Raw genomic sequence first — 15,623 nt, 5'->3', positions numbered from 1 at the left:
TATTAGGCAAGAGCAGATTTTGTATTAAAGTAGGTAAGATTGCAGAATGTGCTAGCTATTCAATATAACAAAAAGCCAGTTTGTTTTTGGCGGCAATTAACAGGAGAGTGTTAATTTTACAGACAGTGCTGGATGAGTGTCTGAGCCCCTTTGAAGTAGGAAAGTTGAGATTCTCTGATAGATATGTAGTCATTCAGTAGAACTACTTATTCTAGTTATATTTTGTACTTTTATATCTTGAAACAAGTTAAAATATTTTTAAAGTCCATTATCTGATATCTAGCAGGCACTTCTATTCACTAGAGACATCAATTTAAAGAATGTATTTCACTTCTGTGAGATTATTTGGAAATTTATTTGAGGGGGGGGACTTCAGCAGGATGAGATAATGTAGGTTAAAGATATGAACTTCAACTCATGGAATTGCAGTTATGGTTTCATCACTATGCAATTCCTGAATCCTGATGTTGTATGACGATCCAACTAATGCAGATCACTTGAGGCTTGTTCTTTTATTGTTGTTGTAGATCCAGCTCGATCACAAGGAAAGAGAGAGGTTGCTTGCCTGTAAAGTGCAGAGAAACAAAAAGTTGCTTTTATTCAGTCAAAACAATGAAATTAAACTAAGTGAAGGAAAGAAAACTCAAACTAAACTCAGGACTGGTAATCCGACATATATTGAGCAGAATTATGTCAGAATATGAGCAGTAAATGAACAAATAGTGTATTATTTAGACTGAATTGTGGGAGCCCGATGAGAGCACAGCCTGTTGCTGTATTCATGAGCTATGCGGTATTCATAACCACATCTTAAAAAAAACAGTTAGTAGAACTGGAAAAGGAACAGAGGTGGATAACAAAGGGCTTTTCAGCTTGTACAAGAGATGACAGAGGAGATATGATAAGTGGACTGGAACAGATAAATAAGAATGGTCATGTACCCCTCCAATTAATACTAAGATTAAGGAATACATCATGGAATTAACTGTATCAGATTAAAAACTAACCTGAATACACAGTCAAGTTGTGAAGTTTGTTGCCAAAAGATATAGCAAAGGCATCTACCGCATCTGAGTTTAAAAAGGATTTGGACAGGTTCCTGGAGGAAAAGTTCTTAAACTGTTATTAGCCAGGTAAACTTGACTAAGCCATTACTTATCCCTGGGAATAAGAAACAAAGAATGGATTTACTCTTTAGAATAAGCTGGGTACTTCCTAGTGATCTGAAGCAGCTACTGCTGGAGATATGGAGTTCGACCAACCTTTGGTTTGATCCTGTATAGCATATCTTATGTTCTTGTGTTTCCAGCATGCTGATTTTCTGCTGTTTTAGAAGTTTCAACAATATCATTAGAAATCAAACAAAATAAAACATGGAAAAGAAAATAAGATGATACCTTTTTTTATTGGACATAACTTAATACATTTCTTGATTAGCTTTCGAAGGTTGCCCTTCTTCGTCAGATCGGAAATAAGCAAATGTGGTAGCAGATAGTATATATAAGAGAAACATAAAAACATTACTTTGATGTTTCTCTTATATATACTATCTGCTACCTCATTTGCTTATTTTCTTTTCCATGTTTTATTTTGTTTGATTTCTATTGATAACTTTTAAGAGTGGACTAACATGGCTACCACACCTCTCAACAATATCATTATATAGATATCTTGCCCTTATTCTACTAGTAACTAACATATATTGTGTCTTCCATGATATGTTTGTTGGATACAGCTTGTCATCAAGGTGCTCATGGATGATGACAGCTCGAAAACACTGATGGTGGATGAACGCCAGACAGCACGAGATATTTTAGACAATCTCTTTGAAAAAACCCATTGTGACTGCAATATAGATTGGTGTTTATATGAAGTATACCAAGAACTACAAATTGGTAAGTTGCATTAGCAAGAAATTCTTAGAGACAAGTTATTGTTTTTTTTTTTACTGAGTTCTGACATTATTTTCACCCTTTTCACATTTTATTCCGTTTTACTCCATTTTTACCATTCCTTCCTTGTCATTCTTTTCTCTTTTAAATAAAGTAGTATGAGTTCTATTTTAGTCCATTAGATTGGGCAAAAATAACAGTCAGCAATAAAATATGTAAAAGCCAATTTTATATAGACCATTGAGATCAGAAAAGAGATGCACTTGTATCTCCTAGTATTTTACAAAGGCTCTGCCAAATGCGTATAAGAACATGCAGGAGTGCACATGTATTTGCTGGCTCACACAGCATAAACAGCAATTTTAGAAATATGCCCATGTAAAAAATAAGCAGCACCAATTTGGCAACTTCCATGTAGAAGCAGTGATTTGCAAAATCCACATCTGACACCGCTTCCATTTTACAAACCTATATGTATAAGTGACACCAATTAAGTAGTGAGACCACACCTATTTTTCATTTTGGAAGTAGCAATAAACAGGGTTTAAAGCCCTGGCAAAAACGAGCACTTTTTAAAAATCTGTGCATGCCCCTGAGGTAGCACAAAACCAGATGTGGAAAAGTTTTGCTGTATACGTATATTGCCATTGTAAAATGGCAAATACAGCTGTAGATTTTTGGCCTACCCAAGCTACAACCAGTAGTGCCCTCACTATGCCTTCTTGATATATTTGCATGGGGTGGATGTCTACATGCAAATAATCACTTTCTGAAATTGCCATGCAAACAAAATGTTAGAAATTATTAGAAAAGGAATGGAGAACAAAACAGAGAATATTATAATGCCTTTGTATCACTCCATGGTGCAACCACACCTCAAATATTATGTGCACTTTTGGTCACCAAACCTCAAAAAAATATAGTGGAATCAGAAAAGGTACAGAGAATGGCGATGAAAATTTTAAAGGAAATGAGATGAGTTACCTGTGAGGAAAGACGAAAGTAGGACTCTTCAGCTTGGAGAAGAGATGGCTGAGGCAGGGGCATAGCCAGACAACAGATTTTGGGTGGGCCTAGGCAAGAAGTGGGTGGGCACCAAGTGTTCTCCCCCCCTCCCAACCACCACCCAAAAATATCTCAGCTGGTGGGAAAACACTTCTTTCCACCTTGGCAGTCCGCAGCAGGCAGGTGCTGAAAAATGAGCATGCTCAGGTGCCAGTATTGTGGAGAGTAGTGTTTTCGTTACCATTAGGGGGAAGCCTTCAGCTGGCTGAGCTTGGGATCCCCACCAGCTACCACTAAACGTGTGCTACTGTTGAGTGGGCCCGAGCCATAAATGGGTGGGCCCTGGCCCACCCAGGCCCACCTGTGGCTACCCCACTGGGCTGGGGGAGATTTGTTAGAGGTCTATAACATAATGATTGGAGTGGAGCAGGTAGATGTGAATCACTTGTTTATTCTTTCCAAAAATACAAGGACATTTTTGAATATGACATCTAAGTCTGAATTTGGACGTTTTTTGTAAAACATCCAAAATCAGAACAGGAAAGGTCATTTTCTTTTTTTTTTCTACCAAAAAAGTCTCTTTTCCTTTTCAAAATGCTGTTTGGAAAAATGTTTTGTGATTTGGATGTTTTATTTTTTGGTCCATTTTCAAACAAATGCATGCAAATGCAAAACATACAAAATACACAAGACAATCCACAATAAAGTGAAGCCATTCACATGTTCTAAGTGTGGTAAAAGCTTTGGTTACATATAGTAACATAATAGATGACGGCAGAAAAAGACCTGCACGGTCCATCCAGTCTGCCCAACAAGATAACTCATATTTGCTGCTTTTTGTGCATACCCTACTTTGATTTGTACCTGTGCTCTTCAGGGCACAGACCGTATAAGTCTGCCCAGCACTATCCCCGCCTCCCAACCACCGGCTCTGGCACAGACCATATAAGTCTGCCCAGCACTATCCTCACCTCCCAACCATCAGCCCTGCCTCCCAACCACCGGCTCTGGTACAGACTGTACAAGTCTGTCCAGCACTATCCCCGCCTCCCAACCACCAGTCCCGCTGCCCACCACCGGCTCTGGCACAGACCGTACAAGTCTGTCCAGCACTATCCCTGCCTCCCAACCACCAGCCCCGCCTCCCGATCCTGACTAAGCTCCTGAGGATCCATTCCTTCGGCACAGGATTCCTTTATGCTTATCCCACGATTGTTTGAATTCCGTTACCGTTTCCACCACCTCCCACAGGAGGGCATTCCAGCCTAGACTTGGTGAGAGAAGGACGTGTGCTTGAAGGCTCGGTCTCTAGAGAGCAGGAAGGGTGCTGGGCTGGCTCCTTCCCCAGGTGGGCAGAGAGGCCCGGGGAAGAGTTTCCCAGGAAAGGCCCAGGACATGGGGCCTCTGGGCCCTACGGACCAGAAGGCCCGGAAGGGTTGTGTGCAGCTCAGTCCAGCCTCGGGGAGCAGAGAAAGGAGCCCTGTGGACCGCAGGGCTCAGCGTCTCCGAGATGAAGAGGTAACAGGTACCTCCTCCATGACCCAGCGGTTTCCGGAAAGGGAGCCTGAAGAACATGGAGGGGGGAGGTGGATAGGGAGGGCCTCTGGCCTCCAGACGGTGGAAGGAGAGGAGCCGATGGTGGTACACCAGGAGCTTCAGCCGGGTCCGGGCGTACAGGACTATGATAGTGATTGGTCGGAGGAGGAGGAGGATGAAGACAGGGAGGATGGTGTACGGTCGGTGAGTGAAGGACCGGGGCACTTGGCTGAAGAAGTGGTACAAAGGGTGCGAATGATTAAAGCCCTGGAGAAAGACGTAGAGGAGCAGGGGAAACGGCTGAAGATGGCAAAAGCCATGACTAGGCTGGCCCCGGGAGATAAACAGGACATTTACAAGAAAGAAGAAGCTCGTTTGTTAAAGCAGCTTCAACACAAAGAAAAGACTTTGGTTTCATTAAAGAAGAATACTGATAATCCCTTAAGGGAACTTTACATAAACCAGGAGAGAATGGCACAAGGCACAGCAAAATCTCAGAGTCAGGTTTCCCCAGTATATACAGCAGAACTTTTTCAACAACAACAGTGTGTGAGTGAGGACTTGCCAGCTACAAACACTGGACATACACTGCAATTTATGAAGGGCTTAGCAAGTCAAACAGATTCTGGTGCACTTACTGTGATGGCTGCTTCTGGTAATGAGAGGGGAGGAGGCAGCAGGGAGTCCATAGTATCTCTGGAGCCTACAAGGACAGAGAAAGAGCTTCAAAAGGCTCCTACACATTTGCAGGCTATGGAAACCAGAGATAGAGACTTTTTCATACAAGAGCTCCAGACAAGTGTTCCTAGTCTTGCAGAAAGAAGGTTTCCTGAAGAAGGTAAAAAGGACAGTTTTACTCTGGTTGAAGGTGCATTTGTGGAAGAACTGTTGCCAGCAGAAAAGCTCTGCTTGCAAACACAGCTGCACTCTACAGGCTCCCTGAGTGCAGGAACTGTTGCTAAATTACAAGGAGTAGCTGCAGCTGGGCAAGCAGGCTCTGGGGAATCCTGCCTTCCAGAGCTGGAAAGACAGGAGGTTTCTGCCAATCAGGAGGAAGCAAGGGGAAGTTCCTCTCTTAACACAGTGACTGGTCTCCCGCGGGACCCTTCTGAGCAGAATGCAACAGACGTCTAGCCAGCTGGGAGCAGAGGAGCCTGAGCAGCAGGATATTCAGAGGGAGCAGCAGTGCAAGGTTTCTTCTGAACAGATAAGCAGGGATCTCCCCTGTGGACAAAATCTGGAGAACAGTGACAGTCTAGTAAATGGTTTCAGTTTGGACTTGGGGGGGAAGGCTGCTTTGGATGGGGTGGATGAGCAGGGTGGGGGATTGGTAAGAGAAGAGGGACAGAATGGGTGTACTTTTGAAGCTATGGAGGTGACAGTCTGTGATCAGAGGAGGGGGGAGGAAGGGAGGGGGGTGGTGCCAGGGCAGGCTGCAGAAGGTGGGGGGGTGGGGACAGCTCAGAAGGGGCAGTTGGAGAAGGGCATGGGTTTGGATGGTCGGGACGGTTCCAGGTCAGGGAAGAGCAGGGGTGGGGAGGGGAAGAGGTCGATATCTTTTGCGGCTGTGGTGAGGGGGGGAGAGCAGGGGAGGGGGAGGTTAGGTTTTGCGGGTAGGGGGGGAGACGGGTTTGGAGGAGGAGGGAGGGGGCAGGGGCAGATCCCCAAACGCCGGAATGTCGTTCAGCTCAAATGGGTGGGGGAGGGGGGTATGCCATCCCGGGATAAGGTTTTGCAGTTGGTACTAGGGCTAGGGTTTATTCCAGAAGATTTATATGCTTGCATCCACCCGGCTAACATTCCGGAATATGATGTTAGTTTTTTGACTCAAAGGGGGATGGAGGTGTTTTGGGAAAAGTACGAAGAAGTTCGAGGGAGGGGGGAATGGAGAAATTATAGGGTGATTCCGATAAGCAGACCTGATCTGGTGCAGGTGACCCTTTTAGTCCGGAATGAATCCATCTCAGCGGCGGACCTGGCCTTCTGGGTTCAGCGGTATGCTGAATTGAGAACTCCACTAACCAAGCTCCCGGATCCAAGTAGAGTATGGGCAGGGGGGTGGGGGGCTTTAGTTAGGCTTAAACAGGTGGGTCAGGTGGTCCAGCATATTCCCTCGGCAGCTTTTATCGGGAGAGATAGGATCCTGTGCTTCTATAAAGGACAGCCAAGACAATGTTTTAGGTGTGGGTCTTTCCGCCACTTTAGCATGTCCTGCCCGGTACAGCAGTGTGCGAAGTGTGGGTCTAAGGATCATCTTTCGGAAGAATGTTCCTCTATCCGGTGCAATCTTTGTGGGGATCTGGGGCATGCCTTTCGGGATTGCCTGAGGGCTTTTCATAATGAGGGGAAGAGGGTGGGGGACGGGGGAGTTTGGTCCAGGAGGGGGGGGTGGGGGGGGAGGGCGGTTTCAGGGTCAGGGCCCGGAGGTACAGGGAGTAGGGAAGCTGCAGAAGGGGAGGAGGGAGGAAGAGGTTTCAGGGGTACAGGGGGAGGAACAGGTGAGGGAACGGGGGGAGGGAGAAGGGGGTTAGGTTCAAGTTCGTAAGAAACAAAGGGGGGCTGAGAGGAAGGGTAGGGAGGAGTTGGGTGGCTCGGGATTTGGATCACAGGAGTGTAGGGTGGAGAACCGTTTTCAGATTCTGGAAGAGGAAGGTAGGGAGGAGGAGATCGAGGAAGGTGGGGGAGGGGAGGGAGAGGGAGTCCTGGGGGGGGGATGAAGGGAAGAGGAAATTTGAGGTGGAACAGGGAGAGGGTGGTAGGTGTAAGAAGAAGGTGGGGAAGGTCCGGATGGTAGGGGTTGGGAACGAAGGAGGAGGGGGGGGGTTGGAAGTAGAGGGAGTGGAGAAGAAGGGGACAGGAGAAGGAGAAGGGATTAAGAGGCGGTCTGATAGGATCAGATCTAGACAGGAACAGGGTAAAAGGGGTGATGGGAATGAGGTAAGGGGGGTGGGGGGGCAGGGGAGCAGCTCAGAGTTAGAGAGCAAGTAGGGGAGGGGGGTGGGGGCCTTCTTTTGTGAGAGGGGAGATGGTGGTCTGGATGACTCTAAGAAGAAGAAGGGGAGGAAGAAAGGAGGGGGGGAGGGGGAAGGGAAGGATAAGGGTTTTAAACTTGGTGTTCGGGATTGGGCGGAGGAAGGAAGGGATTCTGCAGAAGGGGTGCAGGGCGTTGGTAGTGGGGTGCTGCAGAGGGCAGATATGCAGGAAGGAGGTGAGCAGAGGATACCTTCTACTCAATGATGGTAATGGCAGGAATTGTTTTTTTGTTTGCCACATTGAATGTGGCGAGTGTGGCTTCCCAGAGGGCGCAATGTTTGGCCTTTGATGGCCTCTCTAAGATACAGGCAGACTGTATTCTGCTTCAGGAAACACGGCTACAAACGCTAGAAGCGATTAGGCGGGCACAACGGGCCTGGAGATGGGGACCTTCGGTTTGGGGTTTGGCAGGAGAAAGGTATGGGGGGGTAGGGATCTTATTTAAAACACATAATGTAGATATTCAAAAAGTGATAGAGTTAGGTATAGGGAGGTGTTTGGTGTTAGATGTGTTGTGGCACGGGGTGGCGTTGCGGATTATTAATATATTTACGGGCCTCAAAGTAAGAAGGAACGTTCCTCGTTGTTTGGGAAAGTTAAACCTTATCTCTATACAGCACGTCAGGTGGTTTGGGGGGGGGATTTTAATACTATTTTAAGGAGGCAGGATAGTGGGGGGAGGACAGCGCAGGTGAGGTATGATGGGGTACGTTTGGCCGGGATAATGAAAGGGGCAGGGCTGGTTGATGTGCACATAGAACATTCCCCTGAGGTACAGGGTTTCACATTTTCACGGGGTCAGTGTAAGAGTAGGATAGATAGATTTTTGGTTCGGGAAGGGGCATGCGGGCAGGGCCCCAGATTAGTGGACGTAGACTTCTCGGACCATAAGCTGGTGTTAATTGAGGTAGGAGGTTGGGCGGGGCATAGGCCAGGAAGGGGTTTATGGCGGCTCACCTTAAATGGGTAGCAGATATGAGAATGCAGGAGGAGTATCGGGCCTTCTTGGAGGATCAGCTCTCCATCCAGGGTATTTTTCCCTCTATTGGAGAATGGTGGGAGGTAGTCAAAAAGCGCACGAGGAGATTTTTTACCCAACAGGCAAGAAGGGAAGGACGGGAAAGGACGAGGTTAGGAACGGCACTTAAGAAACGCAGGGATTATTTACTCTCCACAGGGGGTAGGCGGGAGGATATCCTGGAACTGCAAGCGCAGTTAGAGAAGGTCCAATACGATAGATATGCCTCCTTGCTTTATGAACGTGATTTCGGGAAATTGATTAGTCCTGATCCGTTTGTCTGCTGTAAGGAGCGGAGGGAGCGTAGGGTAGTGGGAGGGTTAAGGGACGCAAGGGGGGTAGTGCAGGTTTCGAAGGAGGGGATTTTGAAGGTAGTAGGAGAACATTTTGCACGTTTTTTTTCGGGAGGACACTTGGATAAGGAGGTGATGGGACACTATATCGACGGGACACCAGGGGTGGGAAAGGGAGGGCCCCATCTCCAGGACCTGTCGCGTCCCTGGACACTGGGGGAAGTGGAGGAGGCCATCGGGGCCTTACGGAAAAGAACGGCTCCAGGGCCAGATGGCCTGACGGCTGAATATTACCAAACTTTTAAGGTCCATCTGGCTCCAATTCTGTTGCAGGTCTGGGAAGCCGCACGACAGCAGGGGATTCTGCCCCAATCTCTGACAGAGGCAGCATTAGTTTTGCTTAGTAAAGGGAAAGATCCTGGGTCCCTGTTGAACTGGCGTCCTATCGCCTTGTTGAATGGGGACAGGAAAATTTTTGCACACATGCTCTTAAAAAGGATGAAGTCAGTGGTCCAGGAAGTGGTGGCAATCTCACAGCAGTGTGGGGTTAAGGGGAGGGGGGTCCTGGAGGCGGCTGCATGGGTTAGGGAGGGTCTAGAGCACAGCCGGGGGGAGGGGAACGGGAGGTTGGTGGTGGCTTTAGACCAAGATAAAGCTTTTGATAGGGTACAGTGGTTTTTTCTTTGGAGGTTGTTAGAGCATTATGGATTTCCAAGGGATTGGGTGGCACAGTTACAGTTACTTTACACCGGGGCCAGTTGTTTTCCTCTGGTAAATGGTTGGAAAGGGAAGAGTTTTGGGGTCACAGCAGGGGTTCGGCAAGGGTGTCCCCTAAGTCCTCTGTTATACACCTTCGCAATAGATCCCTTTGTTAGGCGTTTAGAGCAGGGAGGGAGGGAGGGATTTCGGGGGGTGGAGGTGAGTATAGGGTTTTATTTTGAGGGTGGTAGCTTACGCAGATGACATCACAGTGTGGGTGGCGGACCCAAGGGAGGGGGAGAAGTTGCAGGAGTTGATTTCCAGTTACTCACGGGCCTCGGGGTCACTGATTAATTTCCAGAAAAGTCAGAGTTTATGGGTGGGTCCACCAGGGCTGGCATTTGCTTTGGGAGGGGGGTTTCCGGCCGCAATTGCCAGAATGAGAGTGTTAGGGGTTTATTTTGATCAAGGAGATTATGCATCTTTTAACTGGCAGCGGTGCATCCAGGCAGCTACAGTCAAGGTTGACAGATGGAAAGGCTGGAGGATGACAATGTCTGACCGGGTTCAGCTGATTAAGAGGCACCTGGTGCCCATGTTCCTGTTTCTCAGTTATATTTGTTTGGTGCCAGCACACTGTTATACTACCCTGTATAGTGTGTTTTTCCAACTACTGTGGGGGAATCGGCTGAACCCGGTTAAACGGAACATTACATACTTACCCCGGAAGGATGGCGGGGTGGGAATGGTGAACCCAGTGTTATTTTTCAGTTCCCTGTTCCTCCAGTTTAATTTGGGACGGGCAGTGGGTAGGGACCTGCCAGGGTGGGCACAAAGTGTCTTGTTATGGTGGGAAAGATTTTGGATTCCATGGCGGATGGGGGGAAGGGTGGCGGCTTTAAAGAAGGGGGCACCCATGCAGGTAGGGTACTATTGGATGTTGGTTCGGTTGGTAAGAGTCTGGGGGATCACGGTGGAGGAAATTAAGGCAGGGAGCAGGGAGGTATGGGTGGAAAGGGTGCGGGCCCAGGCCTTTTCAGCACCCCTGACACTCCGAGATGCACCTGGGTCGGTGCTGCGGCAGGGCTTGCTATTGGTTACATCGAGGCGGATTCCACCTAAGTACAGGGACATTGCTTGGCTGTCCTTTCATGGGAAATTGTATGTGAGAGGAAATCTCAACTATAGGACTATGCAGGATCGGGATTGTCCAAGGGGAGAATGTGTGGGTATGGAAGAAACAATGGACCATTTTTTGCGGGATTGCCCCTTTTCAAGGACCGTGGGGGATAGAGTGGCATCGCTTTTGCACATTTCTAGCTTCCGGTCGTACTCATATGCTGATTGGGTCTATGGGCGGCAGCAGCGAAGTGGGGGGTTGGATCCGGTGACGGAGTTTATCATTTCGGTAATACTCAGGTTTTACCTTTGGATGGCTCGGTGTGGGGTGTCCCTGCACCAGGACTACAGGTCGGCTGAACAGGTTAGTTGGGACATAATTAGGGGAGTTCAAGAGGTGGCTAAATGGGAACGGGTGACGGAAGGGTTACAGAAGGCAAATGTGTGGTGGAAACATGTTCATTTGAAACCTCCATAGGGGAGGTTTGGTATAGGGTGGGGGTTTTTAAGGGGGGGGTTTAGTTGGCTTTGTATAGGTGTTTAGGGTCTAGGAGATATGTGGGAGTTTTCTATTGCTTGTACATACTTTTGTTGAAGTATTGTTTTGCGTTTCTTTTAATAAAAGAGTTCTCCAAGCATCCACTACTCTCTCCGTGAAAAAATACTTCCTGACATTTTTCTTGAGTCTGCCCCCCTTCAATCTCATTTCATGTCCTCTCGTTCTACCACCTTCCCATCTCTGGAAAAGGTTTGTTTGCGGATTAATACCTTTCAAATATTTGAACGTCTGTATCATATCACCCCTGTTTCTCCTTTCCTCCAGAGTATACATGTTTAGTTCAGCAAGTCTCTCCTCATACGTCTTGTAACGCAAATCCCATACCATTCTCGTAGCTTTTCTTTGCACCGCTTCAATTCTTTTTACATCCTTAACAAGATACGGCCTCCAAACTGAACACAATACTCCAGGTGGGGGCCTCACAATCGACTTATACAGGGGCATCAACACCCCCTTTCTTCTGCTGGTCACACCTCTCTCTATACAGCCTAACAACCTTCTAGCTACGGCCACTGCCTTGTCACACTGTTTCGTCGCCTTCAAATCCTCAGATACTATCACCCCAAGATTCCTTTCTCCGCCCGTACCTATCAGACTCTCCCCGCCTAACACATACGTCTCCCGTGGATTTCTATTCCCTAAGTGCATCACTTTCCATTTCTTCGCATTGAAATTTAATTGCCAAACCTTAGACCATTCTTCTAGCTTCCTCAGATCCTTTTTCATGTTTTCCACTCCCTCCGTGGTGTCCACTCTGTTACAGATCTTAGTATCATCCGCAAATAGGCAAACTTTACTTTCTAACCCTTCGGCAATGTCACTCACAAATATATCGAACAGAATCGGCCCCAGCACCGATCCCTGAGGCACTCCACTACTCACCTTTCCTTCCTCCGAGCGAATTCCATTCACCACCACCCTCTGGCGTCTGTCCGTCAACCAGTTCCTAATCCAGTTCACCACTTCAGGTCCTATGTTCAGCCCCTCCAGTTTATTTAAGAGCCTCCTGTGGGGAACCGTGTCAAAAGCTTTGCTGAAATCTAAGTAGATTATGTCCATAGCTCATCCCTGATTCAATTCTCCTGTCACCCAATCAAAGAACTCAATGAGATTCGTTTGGCACGATTTCCCTTTGGTAAAACCATGTTGTCTCGGATCTTGCAACTTATTGGCTTCCAGAAAATTCACTATCCTTTCCTTCAGCATCGCTTCCATTACTTTTCCAATAACTGAAGTGAGGCTTACCGGCCTGTAGTTTCCAGCTTCTTCCCTATCACCACTTTTGTGAAGAGGGACCACCTCCGCCGTTCTCCAATCCCTCGGAACCTTTCCCGTCTGCAAGGATATATTAAACAAATCTTTAAGAGGACCCGCCAAAACCTCTCTGAGCTCCCTCAATATCCTGGGGTGGATCCCGTCCGGTCCCATGGCTTTGTCCACCTTTAGCTTTTCAAGTTGTTGATACACAATATATATCTTGTTGCAATGTATATCTCAAAGTGCATTAGAAAGTCCACACAGGAGAGAAACCATTTGCATGTATAGAGTCTGGTAAAAGCTTTGGTCAGAAGGTAAACCTCACAAAGCACCAGAGAATACACACAGGAGTGAAACTATTTACATGTCCTGAGTGTGGTAAAAGGTTTGGTTGGAAAGAAAGCCTCACATGGCATCAGAGAATCCACACAGGGATGAAACCACTTACATGCACTGAGGAGGTAAAAGCTTCAGTTGCATTGGGACAGGTAATTAGGGAATGAACATTCTTGCTATAAAGTATGGAAAAATAGCACTCTGGTATATATATATATATATATATATATATATATATATATATATATATATATATATATATATATATATATATATATATATATATATATATATAATGAGACCTCCTTTTCAGCTATAAATCTGAATTCAAAGCCCAAATCTAATGATAAACAATAGACACAAGGGTCAGAAGTTATACAAAAAAAAATAGAAAGCTTGGCATCAGGTAGAATAGTGGAAAAGTAACATCCCAGGAAACCAATAGGGCATCCTTGGGGGCACTGCAGTGGACTTTATAAAATGCTCACAGTACACATCTCACCATTGCTCCCTTACCTTGTCTGCTGAGCCCCCCCCCCCACCCCCCAAAAAAAAAAACCACCCAAAACCTACTACCCCCAACTGTACACCACTACCATTGCCCTTACAAGTGAAGGGGGCACCAATATGTGGGTACAGTGGGTTTTGGTTGGGTTTTGGAGGGCTCACAGTTTCCTCCACAAGTGTAACAGGTAGGGGAAGGTAGGAGCCTGGGTCCACCTGTCTGCAGTGCACTGCACTACTACTAGACTACTCCAGGGACCTGCATGCTATTCTAATGGACCTGAGTATAACATCTGAGGCTGGCATAGAGGCTGGCAAGTAATATTTTAATCACATTTTTGGGGGGTGGGAGGGGGCTAGTGCCAATGGGGGAGTAAGGGGAGGTGATCCCCGATTCTCTCCAGTAGTCATCTGGTCATTTGGGGGCACCTCTTGTGCAGAACAGAGGAGTAGCCTAGTGGTTAATGCAGTCAACTTTGATCTTGGGGAAATGGGTTCAATTCCCACTGCAGTTGTTCATTATAAAAACAGGTCTAACTCAAAGCATCTATGCTTTAGTCTTGGACATCTTTCTTTTGTTCCATTATGGCTCAAAGACGTCCAAGTCTTAGGAACACCCAAGTCCCGCCTTGAACAAGCCCCCTGACCCACCCCCTTGAGATTTAGATGCCTTTGTGATGGACTTCAGAGAAAAACATCCAAAAAGAAATTTTTAAAATACTGATTTGGAAGTTTTTGTGAGATAAATGTTCAAATGCAGACTTATGTCACTTTTTGGATGTTTTTCTCTTTTGAAAATCAGCCTGATAGTAACATATTTTATTTATTATTTATTGCATTTGTATCCCACATTCCCCCACCTATTTGCAGGCTCAATGTGGCTTACATAGATTTGTTAACATTGTCAGATCAGGATATCAGATACAGTTAGTAATGTGAAGCGATTAAGGAAGGGAAGAGGGAAGAAGGAAGAGAGTTGTTAGGGTAGTTATAGAAGGCGGGTGTTCATAGTTGAGTGGGTTGGTGAGGTGACTTAGTGAGGTTATAGGTTCTCGTTGTAGGCCTTGTTGAAGAAGAATGTTTTCAGAGATTTTCGAAAGATAGTTGTTTCTTTGATTGCTTTCAAGTCTGTAGGTAATGCATTCCATAACTGCGTGCTATTGTAAGAGAAGGTAGTGGCATGCACCAGCTTGTATTTAAGTCCTTTGCAGCTGGGGTAGTGCAGGTTGAGAACTTTGCGGGATGATCTTGTGGCGTTTCTGGGAGGTAGGTCCACGAGGTTTAGCATGTAGATTGGGGCGTCTGCATGAATGATTTTGTGTACAATCGTGCATATCTTGAACTCAATGCGTTCCTTAAGTGGGAGCCAGTGAAGTTTCTCTCTTAGGGGTTTTGTGCTTTTATATTTAGTTTTTCCAAATATGAGTCGGGCGGGCTGTATAGTAGATGATGGCACATAAATACCTATACGGTCCATCTAGTCTGCTCAACAAGATAAACTCATTGCATGTGATACTTTATATGTATACCTGACCTTGATTTGTCCTTGCCATTTTCAGGGCACAGACTGTAGAAGTCTGCCCAGCACCGGCCATGATAGTGGGGCATTTTACAAACCTGTATGTATAAATGTCACAAATTAACTAATGAGGCCATCATTTCTTTTTTTCAAATTTGGAGGCAGAAATAAAAAGCAGGAGATTAAGGAGAATTATGTCCTTGATCTCTCATACAAAGCCCTGGCCAAACTAAGCACTTTGTTAAAATCTATGCATGCATCTGAGTATTTACGTGTATTTCCATTGTATAATGGGGAATAGACGTCTAAATTTCCACATACCCAAATCACACCCCCTTGCAGTCTCTACATCCTGAGGATCACCACATGTTCACTACCACTTCTATGAGATCTAAATGTGTAAATGCCACTCTTTACACATGTAGATTCTTTTAAAATCACCTGCAGTGTATGACTGCAAAGGCCAAAGGCATGAGAGAACAAGGCACACCCATTAAAGGGGGGGGCGACCACAACCGGGCTGAAGGCCAGCGAAGACAAAGAGGAAAGGGGGGGGAGGAGACAGGGAGGAGCAGATAGGGAACAAAAGGAGTCGAGGGAGACAAAGGGAAAAGGGGAGGGACAAAGGAAAGAGGAGGGGACAGAGGAGGAGCAAGGGAGGGGACAAAGGAGCAGTGAGGGCAGGAAGGATAGGAAGGAGTCTTTTCGAATTGGGAGGCAGGAGAAGAGCAGCGTGATCTAGGAGCTCCTGATCTAGGAGCTCCTGTTTTTCTGTGGGTGCACATGTCTGGACTTCGTCTCCTTGCAGTACACCCAGCAATCTGCGTGCACAGCACGGCACCAAAGTGTGGGA

At 46.5% G+C, this 15,623-nt stretch overlaps 1 protein-coding gene across 1 annotated transcript in view; it reads left to right on the top strand.

Annotated features, from left to right (window-relative positions):
* APBB1IP (amyloid beta precursor protein binding family B member 1 interacting protein) overlaps positions 1-15,623 on the top strand; it is a 247,373-nt gene that overhangs the window by 112,687 nt on the left and 119,063 nt on the right. Inside the window, exon 6 of the mRNA XM_030199285.1 lies at positions 1,736-1,895. Within this exon, the coding sequence (XP_030055145.1) occupies positions 1,736-1,895 (160 nt within the window). The remainder of the gene's footprint in view (positions 1-1,735; positions 1,896-15,623) is intronic.

The sequence above is a fragment of the Microcaecilia unicolor genome, chromosome 1, assembly GCF_901765095.1.
Source record: "Microcaecilia unicolor chromosome 1, aMicUni1.1, whole genome shotgun sequence".
Classification (NCBI taxonomy): Eukaryota; Metazoa; Chordata; class Amphibia; order Gymnophiona; family Siphonopidae; genus Microcaecilia; species Microcaecilia unicolor.
Note: the sequence above shows the minus strand (reverse complement) of the source record. Positions and strands in the feature narration are given on the sequence as shown.